The 17776-nt window shown below is 36.8% G+C and overlaps 3 protein-coding genes across 4 annotated transcripts in view; 1 reads left to right on the top strand and 2 right to left on the bottom strand.

The window, feature by feature from the left end:
* LOC106645709 (uncharacterized) overlaps positions 1-17776 on the top strand; it is an 83505-nt gene that overhangs the window by 41194 nt on the left and 24535 nt on the right. The gene's annotated exons all lie outside the window — the stretch shown is intronic.
* LOC149375378 (TD and POZ domain-containing protein 1-like) lies at positions 4698-6642 on the bottom strand. The gene is made up of 3 exons (XM_089588662.1): positions 6555-6642; positions 5827-5975; positions 4698-5613 (listed from the first exon to the last, which is right to left on the bottom strand). Exons 2-3 carry the CDS (start codon positions 5935-5937, stop codon positions 4711-4713), a joined length of 1014 nt encoding a protein of 337 aa, XP_089444788.1. The 5' UTR covers positions 5938-5975; positions 6555-6642; the 3' UTR covers positions 4698-4710.
* LOC149375377 (uncharacterized) lies at positions 10244-17522 on the bottom strand. The gene is made up of 6 exons (XM_089588914.1): positions 17274-17522; positions 16956-17131; positions 15793-16754; positions 12145-12226; positions 11306-11455; positions 10244-11207 (listed from the first exon to the last, which is right to left on the bottom strand). The coding sequence occupies exons 2-6, from the start codon at positions 17079-17081 to the stop codon at positions 10281-10283; spliced, it is 2247 nt and encodes a 748-aa protein (XP_089445040.1). The 5' UTR covers positions 17082-17131; positions 17274-17522; the 3' UTR covers positions 10244-10280.

Below are 17776 nucleotides of genomic sequence, written 5' to 3'. Positions count from 1 at the left end.
CTTACACGGCGCCAAGGAATGCTCAATCGTTACGTTCTACTTTCCGCATAGACTACATGTATGTATACCTTCATCGCGCACCATACACACACCACCGGTGAGTGCTGAACTCGTTCCTTCGTTTTTGACGGGAAATCAGCTTTAATTTGTAATTAACCGTATATACCTAAACAACAGGCGCACGTATACGTATGATCTCTAATTACTATATCGTAAAGGAGAGAGGGGGGCTAATCCACGCGCAACCTTTCATAATTTTCCAACCAAGAGAGAGATCATCGTTATTGCAGGCTTGATGGTATATACGCGCGTTTGGTGAGACTCGCTTTGAGCAAACAAACGACCAATCGGTTGGGCGATAAACTCTTCATTCTCTCGTCGAGACCAACGATCCGGCCATTACCACGGGGGAATCGAAAAAGGCTCAACAAAGAGGAAGGGGCGGGAAAATCTCTTCCCCAGAGAGTGTCTTCTTCTTCTCGAATATTATATATCTATCGGCGCCATGAATCGCTGGGGGAGGTTGTTTTACGCGTTGGCGTTGCATCTTAACGGCTCCCCCATATGCATAATGGGGACTTGTGTTTTGTCCGAGATACACGATGTTCCTGGTGGGATTCGCCTCGTTTTCACAAAACAATCGAACGAAAGCGCGCTTACCAGAGTCGATTCAATATCGGTTCGTCAAATGTTTTTTTGTGAAAATAAAAAAGAATTTACGCGAAACAGAAGCACTTGCGAAGAGCAATGCAATATTTTAGCCTCGATGAAACGAGTGTCTCGAAACAACAGCAACTTTCATCGTAACTCGCATTACTTCAATGGCAGGTTCGTTGTGGGCAATTGCACGAAAAATCGGTATTATCGCTTACAACGTGACTACACGGTGTAGTGCTTTTCTTCCAAATGGACTGCCCGTCGTCGATTAGCGCCACGAAGCGTACATGTATAAAATGTAGGTGATGTACTTGTCTTTTGTTACAAAAAGCCGTACATTATTTGTTGTGTCCGTCGTAAGAACCACGCGGACGTGCCCTTTCTTTGTTTCCCCCTTTCTTTTTATCGTTTTTCAGAAAAGTCATGATTCGCTGGCTCGCGTGGGATCCATCCCCTCCTAGTCGCCATTATCATTATCACTATAAGTATAGTATAGTGAGTAGCTATGTAGAATATACGACGGCTCGTTGTTGCCGGTTGCGGTCTATCTCTCCCCTTTGCCGATTTTCGCTCGTCGATATAAGTCCCTTGGAGCGCGACTCTATACCTGTAAAAATATACATGGGTACTTACACACATTTTTTGTTTATTTTTTTCTTCTAATCGGGAAAATAAAGGGCACGAGTTCGCGGGTGTCCACAGGTTTGACTGCGCAATCGAAAAACAAACAAAAAAAGAAACATAATAAGTATAGTTTGCAGTGTTATATGAGCATGAAAAAGCCATGTACAGCCGAAAAATGATTAGTTTGGAAAAATATATATAAGTTCATTAGGAGCAGCGGAATCGGTTGGATCGGCTTTCCTTTTTTTGTTATTAATCGGCTCGCGAACAATAGCCAGTCGTATATATTCTTTCTTTTCTTACACAGTGTATACACGTCTCGTTGTGTTTCCGAGTTATGACGTATGTTACTGTTATTAGTATAAACACAAGATATAAAAGAGGGGGAGGGAAGGCACTCGAACCGATTTCTCTCGGTAAAAAGTCGCATTGTATGTGTATAGTCACTCGGTGTACTCTAACCCAAACCGATCGAGGACACACTCGACGTGTATATACCCCAAAGGAGAACGAAAATGGGGGGGGGGGTCTCGAAAATCGTGCTCCCGACTTTCTACACGCCCGCGTTTCGTCCTCCTCTTCAAAACTTTGACTTTCGTGCATTAAGCCGTCCATCTCTCTCTTCACTCTATTTTCGTTTATACGTCACGATCAAAAAAAAGAAGAAAATCGGTTCGGGAGAAAGGCATCGCCGTTCGCACCTGTGTGCACGTGTATGAGGTACTGCGCGACATTTATACTTAGAGAGGATGCCTTCTTTGTCCTTTCGGTGGCTGTCCCCGCTAATGGAGATGCTTTACGAGCTTTCTAGTCCACGTATATGCTTGTACGAAAAGACTTTGTATACCGATCGACGGAATTTACGGTAACGAGACTGCGGAGATCGGCGACACCGGATTACTCGGTTTCTTCCTCGACGGCCACGTTTTGACTTTTGTTTTCGTGCATTGTTGGGCACAGTCAATAAGCGAAATGCCGATTTACGCCGAAACGATTAGGTTTACATCGGTACTTTTGACAGTAGTATACCATTGGGGGCTTTTAGCGATGACTCTTTATAATATTCACATTGTGCTAGCTCTGCTGGAGTCGTACCATCAGTACAAGCTTCCACTATGGCTTATCATAATATGTATTACACGATTATTTCAATGATTTGATGAACACTTTACTAACGGACGTGTTATTATTTTTCTTTTGTTTCAGGTAAGTTCGCCATCAGACGCGACAATTCATTGTATGGTCAAATAATGTACGTGCAAGCATTAGTGAGTATATAGGTAATATACCCACAATCGAAAGTTACCAATTGAAGTTTAAAACTTTCCCCGCCCCCTTCGCCGTCGATTTTTTTTTCTCCGCAACTTCTCTCCTTTTAATTAAAAGTAAGAGCACCGAGGAAAAGAAAAATTGCGCGATAATAACGTACGGAGAGCCGCGGAATATCTCATTACAGTTTTAACAGCTGGCCGGAGAAATTGCTAAGCTGCTTAAAAAGATGTTCAAAAGCCGAAAACGTATGTATGTATGTGCGCGCAAAGAAAGATGGGGGCGGGCCTGGGGTTCTGAAGTAAAATTTACGGTGACCGTAAATAAAGCTACACTCATTTCGCTTTGCGTGGCGCAGTTGTTGGCGGACCTTCGGACGTCGTCGTCGGCGCTGAGTATATTGTATTCTCGGAAAAACGAGTTACGGTAGCATCTTCGGCGAGACCTTTGAGGGGGCCCCGGTGTATATCATCACACATTGTACCCGCGTGCGCGCAATAAGCACATGTAGGATCTCCAGGGCTTTTGAGATTTTCAAGGTCACCCTCGCGGGCGTTTGCGGTTGTATTATTTATGTGCGCGCGGGTATTTACGAGGAGAGTTCAAGGCCGATGGACGAAACGATTGTGCGAGACGTTGGCTACGAGCTCGGGGTTCGGCCAGGGTTGGATCTTCAACGAGACACAGGGGTAGGCTGTTTCTCGAAAAGCAGGTCCATGGAGCTTGAATTTCACGCGAAAGTACGAGGTTGGACATTTAAAAAAAATATATATATATGTGAAGAATGATCGTTGCGAGTTTGGAAACCCATGACAATAGATTTGTCGGGGTATTACGTGTGCGTTAAATACTTAGTGGTGAAAATGTAACTAATGTAGTTATCGGTATTAAGTTGATTTTAAAATAATGCAATACTTAATGTGAGTACAAGCTAAGATAATGGTACAGAGAAACGTGTAATTCAATATTTTATTGCCTTTTTACTGTAGTAGGTAGTTTTTGAGAACATGAATTAAAATTTGTTATCATGCATGTAAAATTTGTTTCAAAGCATTCAAAGCCGGTAACTATACCATAGAATTATACTTATTACTATTTTATAGAATAAATCTTTATAATAGACGAAAATCGGCAGTGCATGAATACGTAATATTTGTGTGTTTCATATCACGCTATCACCATCAGTCTGACAAGTTCATGAAATTTATTTACTTAATGTGCGGGGGAAACCGGGGAACTATGTTTTCGCATAGTCACACTCGCTCAGGTGGTATTTTCAGTTGACCAATTTTTATGTGTCTTTGGATAAGTAAATGTTGCAAACAATTTTATACGATTTTACTGGTATAGCAACGACTTTTGTTTTGCACGAAATGATCTAAATATTTTTTCAATTGAATATTTCAAATCCACGAGGCACATACAAAATAAAGACCAACACTATTAAATTAATAACCATAGTTACTATTTGCTATGAAGAAAAAACGTTATTAGAACAAGTGATAAAAAAATTATTAACTATAGCCATAATTATTTGATATCACTTTCAGATTATCTTTTAAAAGCAGAAGTTGGCTCATCACTTTGAATAAATCAGTGTCAGTCATATCTTCATATGTGACACTGTAAAGTTGATGGATTCAGTTTTTTAAGACTCGAAATCCCTTAGGTTCATACCAAATCTTTATCTCTTTCTGTAATTTTTTAAAGTCATATGGTAATTTAGGATGATGTAATTCATCTGAATCTGTGTTACTGCTTATAGTAAAAGCTGGTCCCCATTTAATCCAACATTTAACAACTAAAATTGAGTGACCACGTTTTGCACAATATTAGTCTTCCTTTACTAAAGTATACGATCATTGTATAGGTACTCATCCACGTTGGTATTTTGAGCAACCAGTGGTTCCCTCTTGGTCTCCCAAACAAATATGTTTAAAAAATAAGCTCTTTAAGGGACCAAATCGAGTTTGACTTTCATGCTGTAGATACTTATTATTATTCACAAATTTTTTGTACAGTACTTATAAAGAAATTTTTTTCGTTACATTATTGTATACAAAAAGTTAAGAATGCATTCGTAAGTTTAAAATAGTTTGCTATAAAATAAAAAAGAATTATCGTTTGTGATGAATACAAGTGCATTATACAAAAAATAAACTACCAATATTTAATTGATATTACTTTCAGAATATCTTTCAAAAGTGAAGGCTCATTGATAACTTTGAACGACTCAGCATCTATAATTTCGTTTAAATGTGACACCAAATAGTTGAGAGATTCAGTTTTTAGAGATTCGGCATTATGGTTATCCGCCAGCAAAAAGTAGTCAGCAACATTTTCAACATTTAAGTTATTAATAAGTATGGATTCACACCATGTCTTCAAATTTTCAAGATCATATTTATTAGCTGCAGCTAGTACATCTTCAATCTTGCTTTTTTCTTCGTTTAATTCACCAGTGTAAATAAAATCTAGCATAGATTGAATTGTATTTGCATTCAAATCTTCAATTTCCACAATAAGCTCTTTGTTTTCCTTCATGTCGTGTTCAAACATTGCTGCAAAAACTGAGCTACGTGCTGCAAGGATGCACTTGTGAGCAAGAAGCTTGGTACCATCTTCAGCTACAAGAGTAATATCACTGAGATTACCCCTTTCCATTAGTTTTTTAAAATCGGATGATAATTTGATCGACTGATCAGGTTGAGTAGGAGTTATTTTTTCAATGTTTGTAGTAGCACCTAATCCCCACCTCACCCAGCATTTAACAACTAAAGTATCATCAAGGAGATTGTCAAGTTCATCTCGTTTTATAAACTGTACTTGTTCTGTTGGTAGATTAGCTCGAATACTGTCTTGGTAAAATTTACGTTCTTTTAAACATTTACCATCCTTACTTTCTATTTTCATGTTATAAAAAAGGGCTATTGGTTTTCTTGTTTTTGAAGTTTTCATAAGACTAAGAGATACATAACCTTCAGACTCGTTTATTGGACCTCTACCATAAGGATGTAGCTGCAGTTGCCACTGAACTTCATTTTCATCTGGTGCTGAAAATATCTAAAAGAGCAGTAATAAAATATTTAATATTTTAAATTTAAAAAAAACTGTGGTGAAGAATTTTGTGGGTACTAGAATTTTGTAACTATTAATTTAGGATTTGAAAAACATTTATTTTGATGTAGAAATGTAATCTTAATTAATGATAGTACAAACTGAAGACTGTAATAAAAAATACTATTGGGAAAAAATTGAAGAAAGTTGTTAACAAACCTCTGACGTTAATTTTTGATTAGATGTTTTAGGGCACAGATGAAAATTTTTTATCGTCCATTTAAAGTTTTTTTCAAATGCTCTAATACATGTAGTTTTACTTTCCATCATTATTAAATGCAATGAAAGAACAATTTTACTATTGGTACCTGAAACAGATAGGATCAAACGTAATAAATAACCCAAATAACGTACAAATATATATGTATATTTTTTTTTAAGCAAGTCAATTGCAATGAAGTGAAAAGTAAGGTTAATATTTACACAAAAAAATTGGATTAAAATTACTCAAGTCAAGCACATATAAACACTGTTTGCATATAATAAGGTAATTCTCAAAAGATGCTTTAAATGTTTAAAAAATCACATAAATTCTTATTTGGAAATAATGACTGTTACACTACATAGACACATCCAATTTAAAGACAAAAGTACCATTACTATATTAAGTATGAAGTAGGTCAAGCTTTATTTTTGTACATTTAAAGAAATATATAATATCCAAAGTTAACTGTGACCTTGTTAGTGAGTAATTGACTTCGATTTTTCTTATAAACATCGAAAATACCTTAATTCAAGTTATAGATGTACATATTGTTATTGCCAAGTTATGAATTACGTTGTAAGTTATTCAAGACATGCGGCACTAAGTATGCTTTGTTCATCAAGAGAATATGTTGATGGTTTGTCTGTTATTTTAGAAGATCAAAAGAAATTATTATACTTACGCTTTTTACCCTGAGAGAAGCGAATGGCTTTCAACTTTCGTGTCTCCCAACACAAGGGATAAGAAGCGGAAAAAGTTTTTGTACACTTCCAAATGTTAAATTGTTTTTAAACACTGATCGGGTACAATTACGGATCTATGAGTATAAAGCATACGTTTTCAAGAAAAAACTCTACCAAAACTACAATTAAGCATATGTATAATATTAATATAATTTGTATGTAAACGTTCCTCAGAGTTAATTTAGATCATAAAAGACATAAATAATTAAGAAGTGTTCAATTTACAATCAGCGCCACCTCGCGTTGCGAATTTCTAACCAAAAAGTACCCCTAAAACTCTCTGATGCGAGAAAAAGGCCCTAGCATATAAGTGACATCTAGTTGATCTAGTGACACTCGGTTAGTATGATTTATTCCGGTCTACCATTAGCGCTGCCTGGCGAAGAATTTTCCGAGAGTTTTTTACTTTTTACCCACAAAACACTGATAGTAGATTTGTTCACCTTACAATCCAGGGACGGTCGGGGACAGTCTGGGCGAGTCGGAGACGAAAGTGAACAAGTGCTCTTCTCCGATCGTCCCCGATCGTCCCTGCATGACCGTCCACGATGCGCAGTTGTACACAAATTGACGCCAAATTCTATCACTAAGACGTCTTTTAGTTATCAGTTGTCTGACGATAACATTTTGACAACTGACATCTTTTAGTTATCAGTTGTCAAAATGTTATCGTCAGACAACTGATAACTAAAAGACATCATAGTGGTGGAATTTGGCGTCAATTTGACATCTTTACGATGTCAGTCATGATCATTGTTTTGTGGGTAGGGGTAGGGGCACTTTTTAGTTCGAAATTCACAACGAGAGATAGCGCTGATCGTAAATAATTGAATATAATTATATACCCTATACCCTTGCTTGATGGCTGCATAACCTATGGTCTGCCAGTAAAAATTATTAAAAATACTGTCAATGAATACAATTAAACCCCCTTTAACTGAATGTAACTGTAATTTGGGGTATTTCCAGTAATGGGTCGCACTGAGAGCTGCAAGCACGAGTGAAACTCTTTTAAATTTCTTGAAGGCTTTTGTAAGAAATTGTGTGAAAAGAGGTTTACTCCGAACGTTCAGCAAACGCTGTACTTAAATGTAGACATCAATAATAGTTAAATTTTATTGGTATAAATATTTGGGTTGTTAATAAGGAATGAATGAAAAAAGGGACTCTCCCGGGCCCAAGCTTTAATAAATATAGTAAGCTTATTACGTTGTTAAGAAAATATTGAATTTGAATCAAATTTTACGGCGTGTGTGGCGCACGATTTCACATATACTTGGGTATAATTGCTCCGCAGTTTTCTGTCTATATACAGTATATATTCCCGATCGGAAATCGTAAGTAGACGATCTTAGCTTGGCCCTACCTGTAGTTAGCCTACCGAGGTCCTAGTGGGGTCCTAACGTGTAACACTTCGTTATTGTATTATTTCATATCGTGCATCTCATACATATACATCACTAAAAGAAATGCACGTAACGATTTGCATCTTGGAAAAAACAGTTGACTGAGCGTTTCGCTGTTTATTTATTATTTTTTACAACTATAAACAATTAACTGAAATCGAGCCATTACACAACGACTATATTTCTGTGTGTTATGCAGCGCATACCCATATATATACCGATCTCCCGCAAAAAGACAAAGAGAACACAAAAGCCTCCCTTTACGCAGATCGGCAGCCCTGCACATACGAAATAATGTATATGAAAAGAAAAAGAAAAAACAACAACGTTCGCTCACCGCACGTACATGTACCCTTAATACACTCGCGCATATAAATCCCAACAGACCGCGCGAACGCAAGCTCGCGAGCTCATATAATAAATCCGCGAACAAAAAAAAAAAAAAAAAAAATCGGTGGTCGCTGCGGCCTCGCGAGAACAACGCCCACGTACACTCGCGTAAATGCCGCGATTCCCGACCGCGGCGATAAAAAAAAAAAAAGATATAATATACACATAGAGGTGGTCCTCTTATATTTACCCCCTTCTCCGGCAGTGTATATCCCACGTGTAAGGATACCGTTCATTCACAGATCGGCATTCCAGAAATTCATCCACGCGCGGGGGCACCCGACCCATGACGGAAAAAAAAATACATATATATATACATAGATGCCGATTATCATCGACGTCTGGGGGCCTTTCTTTTTCGAGCTCTCTCGTAAGCCGATCTTTTTTTCTGTTTCCCTCCCCCAACGTGTGTGTAGTATATTTACGATTGGGGAAAGAAAAAGAAAAAGAAAAAAAAAGTTGTGTTGCTGCTGTTCTGCTGCAGAGATCGAAAGTGTGCCGCGGCGAATCGAAGTGCACTATCTTTCGCGTCTGGCTTATAATATATAATACATGTACCGATGTATGTGCCCCCTTGAGATATACCCATGTACACGTATTCGCGAGTTTTACCGATGTATTATGCATTTGTATAGATGGTCGAGCGAACGACGACGTTTCCATTTTGCCTCTCGGGTATGGTGGACGTTGTACGGAATAAAAGCAAGAGTTCGAAGGAATTTTTTTTTTTTTTCCTTTCTCGATTAATGGGCGCGGGTGGTGCGTAAAAATGTGAGGAGTGGAGAGACTGTGAGTGCCGATCTCTGCTGCTCGGCGTGTTATTTGGTTTTTTATTTGTTTTGTTTTACCCGATCTTTATTTTGGAATCCAAAAAAACTATATAACAAGTCGTTGAAACTCAGAAATTCAAGGCATAATTTGAATCTCAAAAACATCCGTAACAATGCCCGGAAAAACTTCAACGGTAAAAAGCAAAACTACGTGTAAAATCTGCAAAACAAAAACGAGCTCAGACCGAGCGATACTCGGGACTGGCAATTATTCACAAAACTCGCACGGCATATCTTCCCGTAGACCAAAAGCGAGCAGGACACAGACGATTAATCTCTCCCCAAAGAGTCGGAGAAACAGCCAACCATACGGGGAGAGCAACAGCATCCTGTCACTACCGTGTGTGCATGTGCACGCTGCACTCTTGGAATCATATTTCACTCGCTCACTTGTACATTGCACGTTCGTTACACTGCATGCAGTATACAGGTACATATACATACCGTCATTTTCGTATAAGCGTACATGCAAGTGTGGATCTTGGCACACGTTGTGTGTCGAGAGAATTTGACTTTCATGACCCGGCTACCGTGTGCGAGTGAACTCCTTCGTAAAAGAACTTTTTTTTTTTTTTTTTTTTTTTTTTTTTTTTTTTAAGAGAGCGAAAGAGGAGCAACGATGTTGCTTGTACCTATATACACACTCTCTCGCGTTATTTGGCCCGTCGTGAGCGTCGTGAGCTTGGATAAGTATACAACATATACTTTTGCCGGCGAATGCGGCTTTCCCGCGCCGTGAACATTCTTCCGAGATATTTCGAACTTGAACTTGAGCTCGTTCTCTTGGGTTTGATACATATTTGGTTCGTCGATCAGAGCCTGCTTGATTTTTGTTTGAAGATGGAAATTTTCTGTAGGAAAAAAATTCGCGCTATTCGACGAGTACAAACTTTTCCAAGTTTTTATTTTCAAAGCTAAAAAACAAACCTTTATTAATATTACTACATTTTTTTTATAAAAATACTAATAAGCCGTACTTTTATCATGAGAACGTGCACTAAATGATACATAATATTTTACAAAGTGATCCCGATATAAATTATTTCTTAGCCATAATTTTAATAATATCTTGAAAAAGATGCGGATCAGTAGTTTCTAATATTTTTAGAGACCCATGGTCAGTGATATCTTTTATATGTAACGCTACAAAGTCAAGAGTATGTGTTTTTAAAAATTCAGCGTTATGTTGATCAGCCAAGCACAAGGTATTAACTGCGTTATCAATTTTTAGTTGTTCAATGAGTTTTTGTTCGCACTTGGTCTTCAAGACCTGAAGGTTATATTTATCTGCAGCAAACAGTAATTCTTCAAAACTACACTCTTTAATACTAAAATTACTTGTATAAATGAACTCTAACATGGATTTGATAGTATGTACGCTTAAATCTTCAATTTTAATGATTGACTCTATGTTCTCTTTCATGGGGTGCTTGAACATGGCAGCAAAAATTAAACTCCGGCTAGAAAGGATGCATTTATGGGCTAAAAACTTTGTTCCATCTTTAGCTACAAGAGTAACATCACTGTGATAACCTTCATTCATTACCATGTTTAAATTATCTGACAAATCAATCAGAGAATCAAGTTTTGAACAAGCCAATCCTTTTTCCATACTTATGCCGATGTTGATATCTGAATCCAGAGTAACAATACTTGACCCCCACTTCACCCAACATTTAACAATCAAAATATCATCTGGGAGATTTTCAAGTGTATCCTTTTGTATGAACTTACTATAACCCCAAAATGTAGCATAATTGTCAAAATTGTCAGTTTCTTCATGTTTCCCCAGACATTTACCATCCTTGCTTTGTATTTCAAGTTGATGAGAAGCAGTTACCTGTTCTCTCATTTTGAAAACACAATTAAGAAAGAGGGATAAATAATATTTGCTCTCTTGCTTATTGCCACAAGGATATAGCCATAGCTCCCACTGACATTCGGTTGTATCTGGGGCTGAAAATACCTATAAGTATAAAGAAATAAGTATTGAAAATAAATTTTTTCAATAATCAGTCTAACTGTAAGACAACTTAAATACAGAGCAAATTTTAATATTACTACCTTTGACTTCAGTTTTTCACCAGTCACTTGGGGGCACAGATGAAAGTTCTGTATCATCCATGTAAAACTTGCTTCTGAAGATTGAATACGTGTGATCTGGCTATTCATTGCTATACCAAAAAACGAGGAATTGTTCTCAACTGTCAGAATCTGAAATATTATACATGATTATGAGTGATAAATTCAATATTCTAAGCAAAAGATTTACTAATGAATAAGCTAATAAAAGTATACAATTTTGGTTGTTGGAACAAGTAAAAGATTACTATCCAAACAGAAGCATAAAATTTAATACATAAAATAAAAAATATGTAAGATGTAAGACTAATTGTGAAAAAAAAAAATTAATTTCGCTCCATGTTATAAAATTTATCTTAACTATGTTTCATTATGGGACAACATTTCTCACTCTAATACTGATAAAGGCTTTATAATCATTTGTTAATTCTGCTGAAATATCTCTGAAAAATAGTAGTTTTTACAATGCATACTTAGATTAGTTCGAGAATTATCATGAAAAGGACGGTATTATTAAAAATCTTATCACTATACTCTACTGAATAAAATAATCACGAGCTTCACCCCACAATAAATCTTGAATCATTCATAATAAATTGATTAAAAACTTTGATGATAATAATAATACAGACTTTTTCTTTGCTCGACGTGGCTAAAGTATAGTGTTTTCTCAATCGGAAATCTCACTTTACTCACAGCTGCGATACTAAATGATAATGTCTGATAACTGTGTGGTTACTACGTAAATTAGGATGCCGAAATAAAAGCTTAGAAATACATAATTTACACTAAAATAAGTCTTACTTATAACACAAGCTTACACAAAAAAGATTGTTTACGCTCAGATCAGACGTTCGCAATCGCAAGAACTCGTTCGATTGAATGGTTCGGTCCGTTCGTTTTCTTTTATTGGATTTGTTCCGAGTTCCAAATTTTCATCTTATGTGTTCCATGTTCCAACCGTTCCAAGCATTGACTGGAACAAGCCGAACGTGTCCGACCCGACGACTGATAAAAAAAATTGTTTTCAGTAGTCTACAATTTTTTTCCTTTTGATTGAGTGAAAAGTCACACATCATTTGCACATCAGTACAGAGTATAATCATAAGAGAGCATACGAAGAAAAAAAATTTTACTTGCATCTCGAATTTCTACGAGTGGAGTAAATGTTTTTATCATATATATCAACTCCCTGCAATGGATCAAAAAAATCAAAGCGAGAGAAAAACTTTTCGTTTTCATTGCTGCAAGTTGGCAAATTTCCACTCACTGTGATGAAAAAAAAACCGAACCGTGCAGATTTTAACGTCGCGATTAATATCTCTTGGACCTGGGGGGGGGGGGGGTGAAACCTCTCTTCCCCCATGCCTGTACCACCGGAGGTGCAATTACAGCCGATGACGCGGTCATTAACTGCTCTCGTGATCATCGCGGCTCTCGGGCGCTCTATTGCTTATTAGCGATTTTCGATAAAACCTACCCTATAAAAGTCTACGTATTACATATTATTCTTCGACTCATGGGGTAGGTTTTTACCTATTTTTCACTCCCAACGGTCTATATTATACGTGTTCTGTTTAACCGCCCATATATACCTGTATGGGCGTGCATGCACATTATAATAATAATATCGTGTTGCACATAGTTTTTACACGAAAGCGCCGGCGCCACGTAGTTTTTTGGCTGGATGAGAGCTGTGCGAAAAAAATTATACTTGTATACCTATAGGCGTGATATGAGATCGTGCACCTCGAAGATTCATGCCACTCTTGTTTTTCTTCTTTTTTTTTTGTTTGCTTCTCATCTCCTGTACTTACCTGTGTAGCTTATATAGTTGATGGAGAGAAGAGCAGCTTGCATGTACATAGTACACATACCTTCGTACCTACTTATGTAGACCAGCTGATGATGTTTTGGCGAGATAAGTAGCGACGCGACTGTTGAACCATAAGAAGGGAATCCTTGTTCTTGAATTTTTTTTTTTTTTTTTTTTTTTTTTAGGGGCATCACATAAGCGGAGAGGGTCGGGTTGCACGCGAGAACGAAAGCGTGCGCTGTACTTTTTTTTTTTGTTTTGCTTTGTTCGTCTTCCATAAGCGGACGCGAGAAAATTTCGATAAGTAAATTATGAGGAGATCGTTATGGGAGATTTACGGGTTCGTGGAAGCTATACACATACCGATGTGTACGTGGGCTTCGTGGCATCTGTTGTTGTTTAGATTTTCAATACAAACCATCTATTTTCTACATGTAATCGAATAGTAAAAAAACAAATCCATGCGCAAAATAGTTAATTCGAAAGGTATATTTTCAATCGTCAAATTTTACGTTTTTTTTTTTTTTTCAATGCATCTCGAGTTTAATTACCTTCGAATTAAAATTGAAATTCGGCAACCCCATATACGGTACAGCCGAACTATATGTGTAGGTATCGATTGAATCGGAATTTCAGATAATTGTACGGATAACATCGGCTACTGGGTGTACTTTTATACATCGGTTTCTCATTACGCAACTACGGAACTGAAACGTTTTGTTCTCGATTCATTCAAGTGCGCGGAGATAACTCTCAAGTGATTGCTCGAGGGAAAAAAAGAAGAAAAAAAAATCCTTACATCACCAGTACCGATCTCTTTTCTCGTATTATAAAGCACTTATCTCACAATTAGATAAAATGTAAACATATACATTAGTACGTATGATACACATGGGGGTTTATTGTGTACATTTTTCTCGAAGATAAGATAAGAAATCTTACAAAGCATTTTCACCGCGTGACTTAATTTCCCGGGAATTTTTCTGCGGCTCTCCCCTCAAATCGCACACACCGAAAACTATATTTTTCGACCAATCGACATCTCATCCGAAATTCCCTCCAAATATCTACATCTCTTCGTACGTTGTTGCACGAACCGACGCACCGAGATCGAACGTTTTTCAATTTTTGTTCGCGGAATACAGTCGGGAGATCGCAGATTTTTTTTTTTTTTTTTTTTTTTTTCACTGTGCGCACAAAACTCGCCAATTGATAATCGTTGGAGCGTTTTTATTGAGAAAAATTGCAGCACCGCGTGCGAGCGAATCGCTATCTTTCATCGTTGCCCGGCCAACCACTGCCCCTTTTTTTCGTGTATATAGGGATATAAACTTTTGTATCGCAAATCACTCGATCCGATACATACACACGTTTTCCACATTAACTGCGCTAACATATTATAAACCATACACAGACATACATATACATACACTCGATTGTTTTTCATGTAAATTACACAGAGGTGAAATACATATTATTTGCAATTACCAGCCAGTACACCGAGTACACATCTATCACGTTCGTGCAAACGGAAGCTTCAAATCAGGGCTTTTATTTTTTTCCAACTTTAGTAAATACATAACACTATTATGCATTGCGAGGTAATGCCACGACGGCCCAAAGTAACGAGAACTTTGGTGCCTATAATTAAACGCGACGAGAGAGCCATTACAATGAATTACAATTAGAGATGAATGGTTACAGTGCGTTATGGTGGTGCTCCATATAACTTGTGCGTGCGATGAGGAGGGATTAATACGTCGTCGCTGGTGCTTTTATTTGCTTGTTTCCTTCTTTTTGACGTGGCGAGTTACGAGCGCAGTTCCATATACATGCACTGCGTATAAGGTGTGCGGGTAACTGGGCTTTTGTACGTGTATTTTACGGTGTTTGGGCTGATGAACGGAGCCGCGTTAATTTTGGGCATTTTTTTCCCCCCTCGCGAATATACGCGCATTCGGTGCGCGTAACAGCTTCAAGCTCTGCGGAGGGAATATATGTATTTTGAGGGTGAAGCTCGAGAATTTTGCGCGGCTGCCTTGTCACGCGGTATAAATATACATACGTGTGTCGTCGAGTTGTTTTTGTTGTTAACGAGCCAACGCGCGTTGACGTTGCACGTTACTCGCGCGTTTATTTTTACTTTGGGCCGCAAGGGTTTCAAGGGCTCGCGCGAAATGCGAGGATTCCTTGGTTTTTTTTTTTTTTCACTCGTTGACTTTATTCACGGAGCGGACGAAGAAACTTGCTTTTCGCCACAAAAATAATCAGTTATATTTTACAATACATGCAGGATACATTAGTTTTGACATGATATGATAATGTAAACTCAAATAATTATCTTTACGATTAAATTGTACAATATTAATAGTAATCAAATCAAAAAATACAAAGGACTCAAATGGAAAGATTCTTGTAGTGTATAACAAAAAAAAGTGGGATAATAAGATTACAATTTTGTATACACCATGCATTATTTACAGAAAAACAACGAAAATGAAAGAATTCAATGATATACAATCGCAATGGCGGATTCAAGTATTAATTATAAAATTAAATTGTTCAAAGCTATTAATTATAGTAATAAGTATCTAAAAACCAAAGTACGTAATATGTTGATTTTGGTATTAGCTTATAACGTACTTATGGCTACTCGGATGAAGCTTGAAGAGTTTGATAAAAAAGAGTAGGATCAACCGCTGCTAGATTTTTCATTGCTTCCGTTTCAAGAACACTCTTCAAATTGTTTTTTATTAAACAAAGTGACTGTTTTTTCAAAGCTTCAGCATAGTATCGATCCCCCAACAACAAATAGTTTGCTGCGTTTTGGACACTTAGCAATTCGATAAGCTTCTGTTCACATAAAATTCTTAATTTTTTGAGGTCATACTTATCGGCTGCAGCTAGTACTTTTTCAATATCATTATTTCCATAAAATCTACTAGTATAGATAAACTCTAGCATACATTTAACGGTATTTGCATCCAAATCCTTGATTTCCACAGTCGACTCTCGCTTCTCCTTCATATCATGCTCAAACATGGCAGCAAAAATAGGACTTCGAGCGGCAAGGATGCATTTGTGAGCAAAGAACTTGGAACCATCATTTGACAAAAGAGTGACATCACTTAAGCTACTGCTAATCATGAGCTCATTGAAATCTATCAACAACTCGCTTAGCACGTCAGGTTTTTTTGTTATTGGTGAGGGTGGTTTCGTTATTGGTGGCGGTGGTTTCGTTATTGGTGTCAGTTGTTTTGTTATTAGTAGCGATTCTTCACTAGTTTCAGTCAAATATGGTGTCCATTTGATCCAGCAGTTCACATATAATGTATCATCTGGTAGATAAGGTAGAATATGCCTACGCGCCGCAAACTTTGGGAAACCTGAGATTCTCTCATCAAATATAAAATAGTGCTTAGAAAATGAACAACTTGCCAAAATTTCACCATATTTGTTTTCAAAACTAAATTTACTTCTCGAAGATGCGATTTCCTCTTCGTTTGCAATATGTTTGAGGTAAAGAGATATGTGATTTGTTGCCCTTGTATCTTTACCATAGGGATAAAGCACAAGTTGCCATTCATTGGTATCTCCATTTAATCTCGGAAATTTCTGGAATAAATAAATATCTTTTGAGTGACAAACTTGTCCCCCACAAATATTTTTTTTAAAGATCAGGTAAAAATATTTTGTTAGAACAGTATCTCTTATTTAGGATAAGTAATGAAAAAACAGATACATAGTAAATGTACTGTTGAGTAATGTTTATAAAATTTTAATTACTTTCTAACTATATAGATGAAGACTTTGTACCTTTGACATGAGAGCTTTTCCAGTAGGTAAGTCACATTCACTGAAATCTCTTATTTCCCATACAAAATGAATCTCAGCGTATTCAACATGAGAATAAGTGTCAAAATCATTTTCATTTGATCCCATGATAAATTGAAAATAATAGCCCTCTTGAAGCTTTCTATTTATTAATGAATCTTAAACAATAAAATGTTTTTAAAAATTTCAGTGGTTAACTTATTTTCGTTTATCCATATATTTAGTTACAAATTGAAATTTAAAACACATTAAAAGAGAAAATTTATAGGTTAAGTTTCTTCAGTACTTGTAAAAATTTACCGTGTATGTAACTCAGCCAACTCTTTCAAAAATTGTTGGTATTGATTAATAATACTCGTTAATGGTAACAGTAGTAGACAAGTAACCTGCAGGTATACTGCCCAAGTTTTTTTTTTAATTTGAATTTCCAATCAAAAATTTCTTCAAACTAAATACTTATCAATCCCGGCTGTATGTAATTATCATTGCAAAATGACGGCACTGGTATAGTTATCGTTTGATGATCTTCGTTTTTTTATTGATTTACAGTTTTCATTTGCAAAGTTACAGCTAGAACATATACTTGCATGTGTATATGCTGCAGAAGGCATAGAAAAATGAAAAGCTTTAAGCCGCTTCTACAAAGGTAATTAAGTACTTATCCCAATGTCTGACCGTCCCTAAGTCTAGCGTCTGTCAGAAATATACAAAGTTGTCTCTGCAGCCTTAAAAACTAGATAAACTAAAATCTTCGTGGAGTACTTATACGGATATTACGTATAGGTACTTATTTATGTAAAAAA

The sequence above is a fragment of the Copidosoma floridanum genome, unplaced genomic scaffold (genome assembly GCF_036245765.1).
Source record: "Copidosoma floridanum isolate Cflo_tuat_1 unplaced genomic scaffold, Cflo_Japanese_pri ptg000007l, whole genome shotgun sequence".
NCBI lineage: Eukaryota > Metazoa > Arthropoda > Insecta > Hymenoptera > Encyrtidae > Copidosoma > Copidosoma floridanum.
This window is presented reverse-complemented; position numbering and strand designations above follow the sequence as displayed.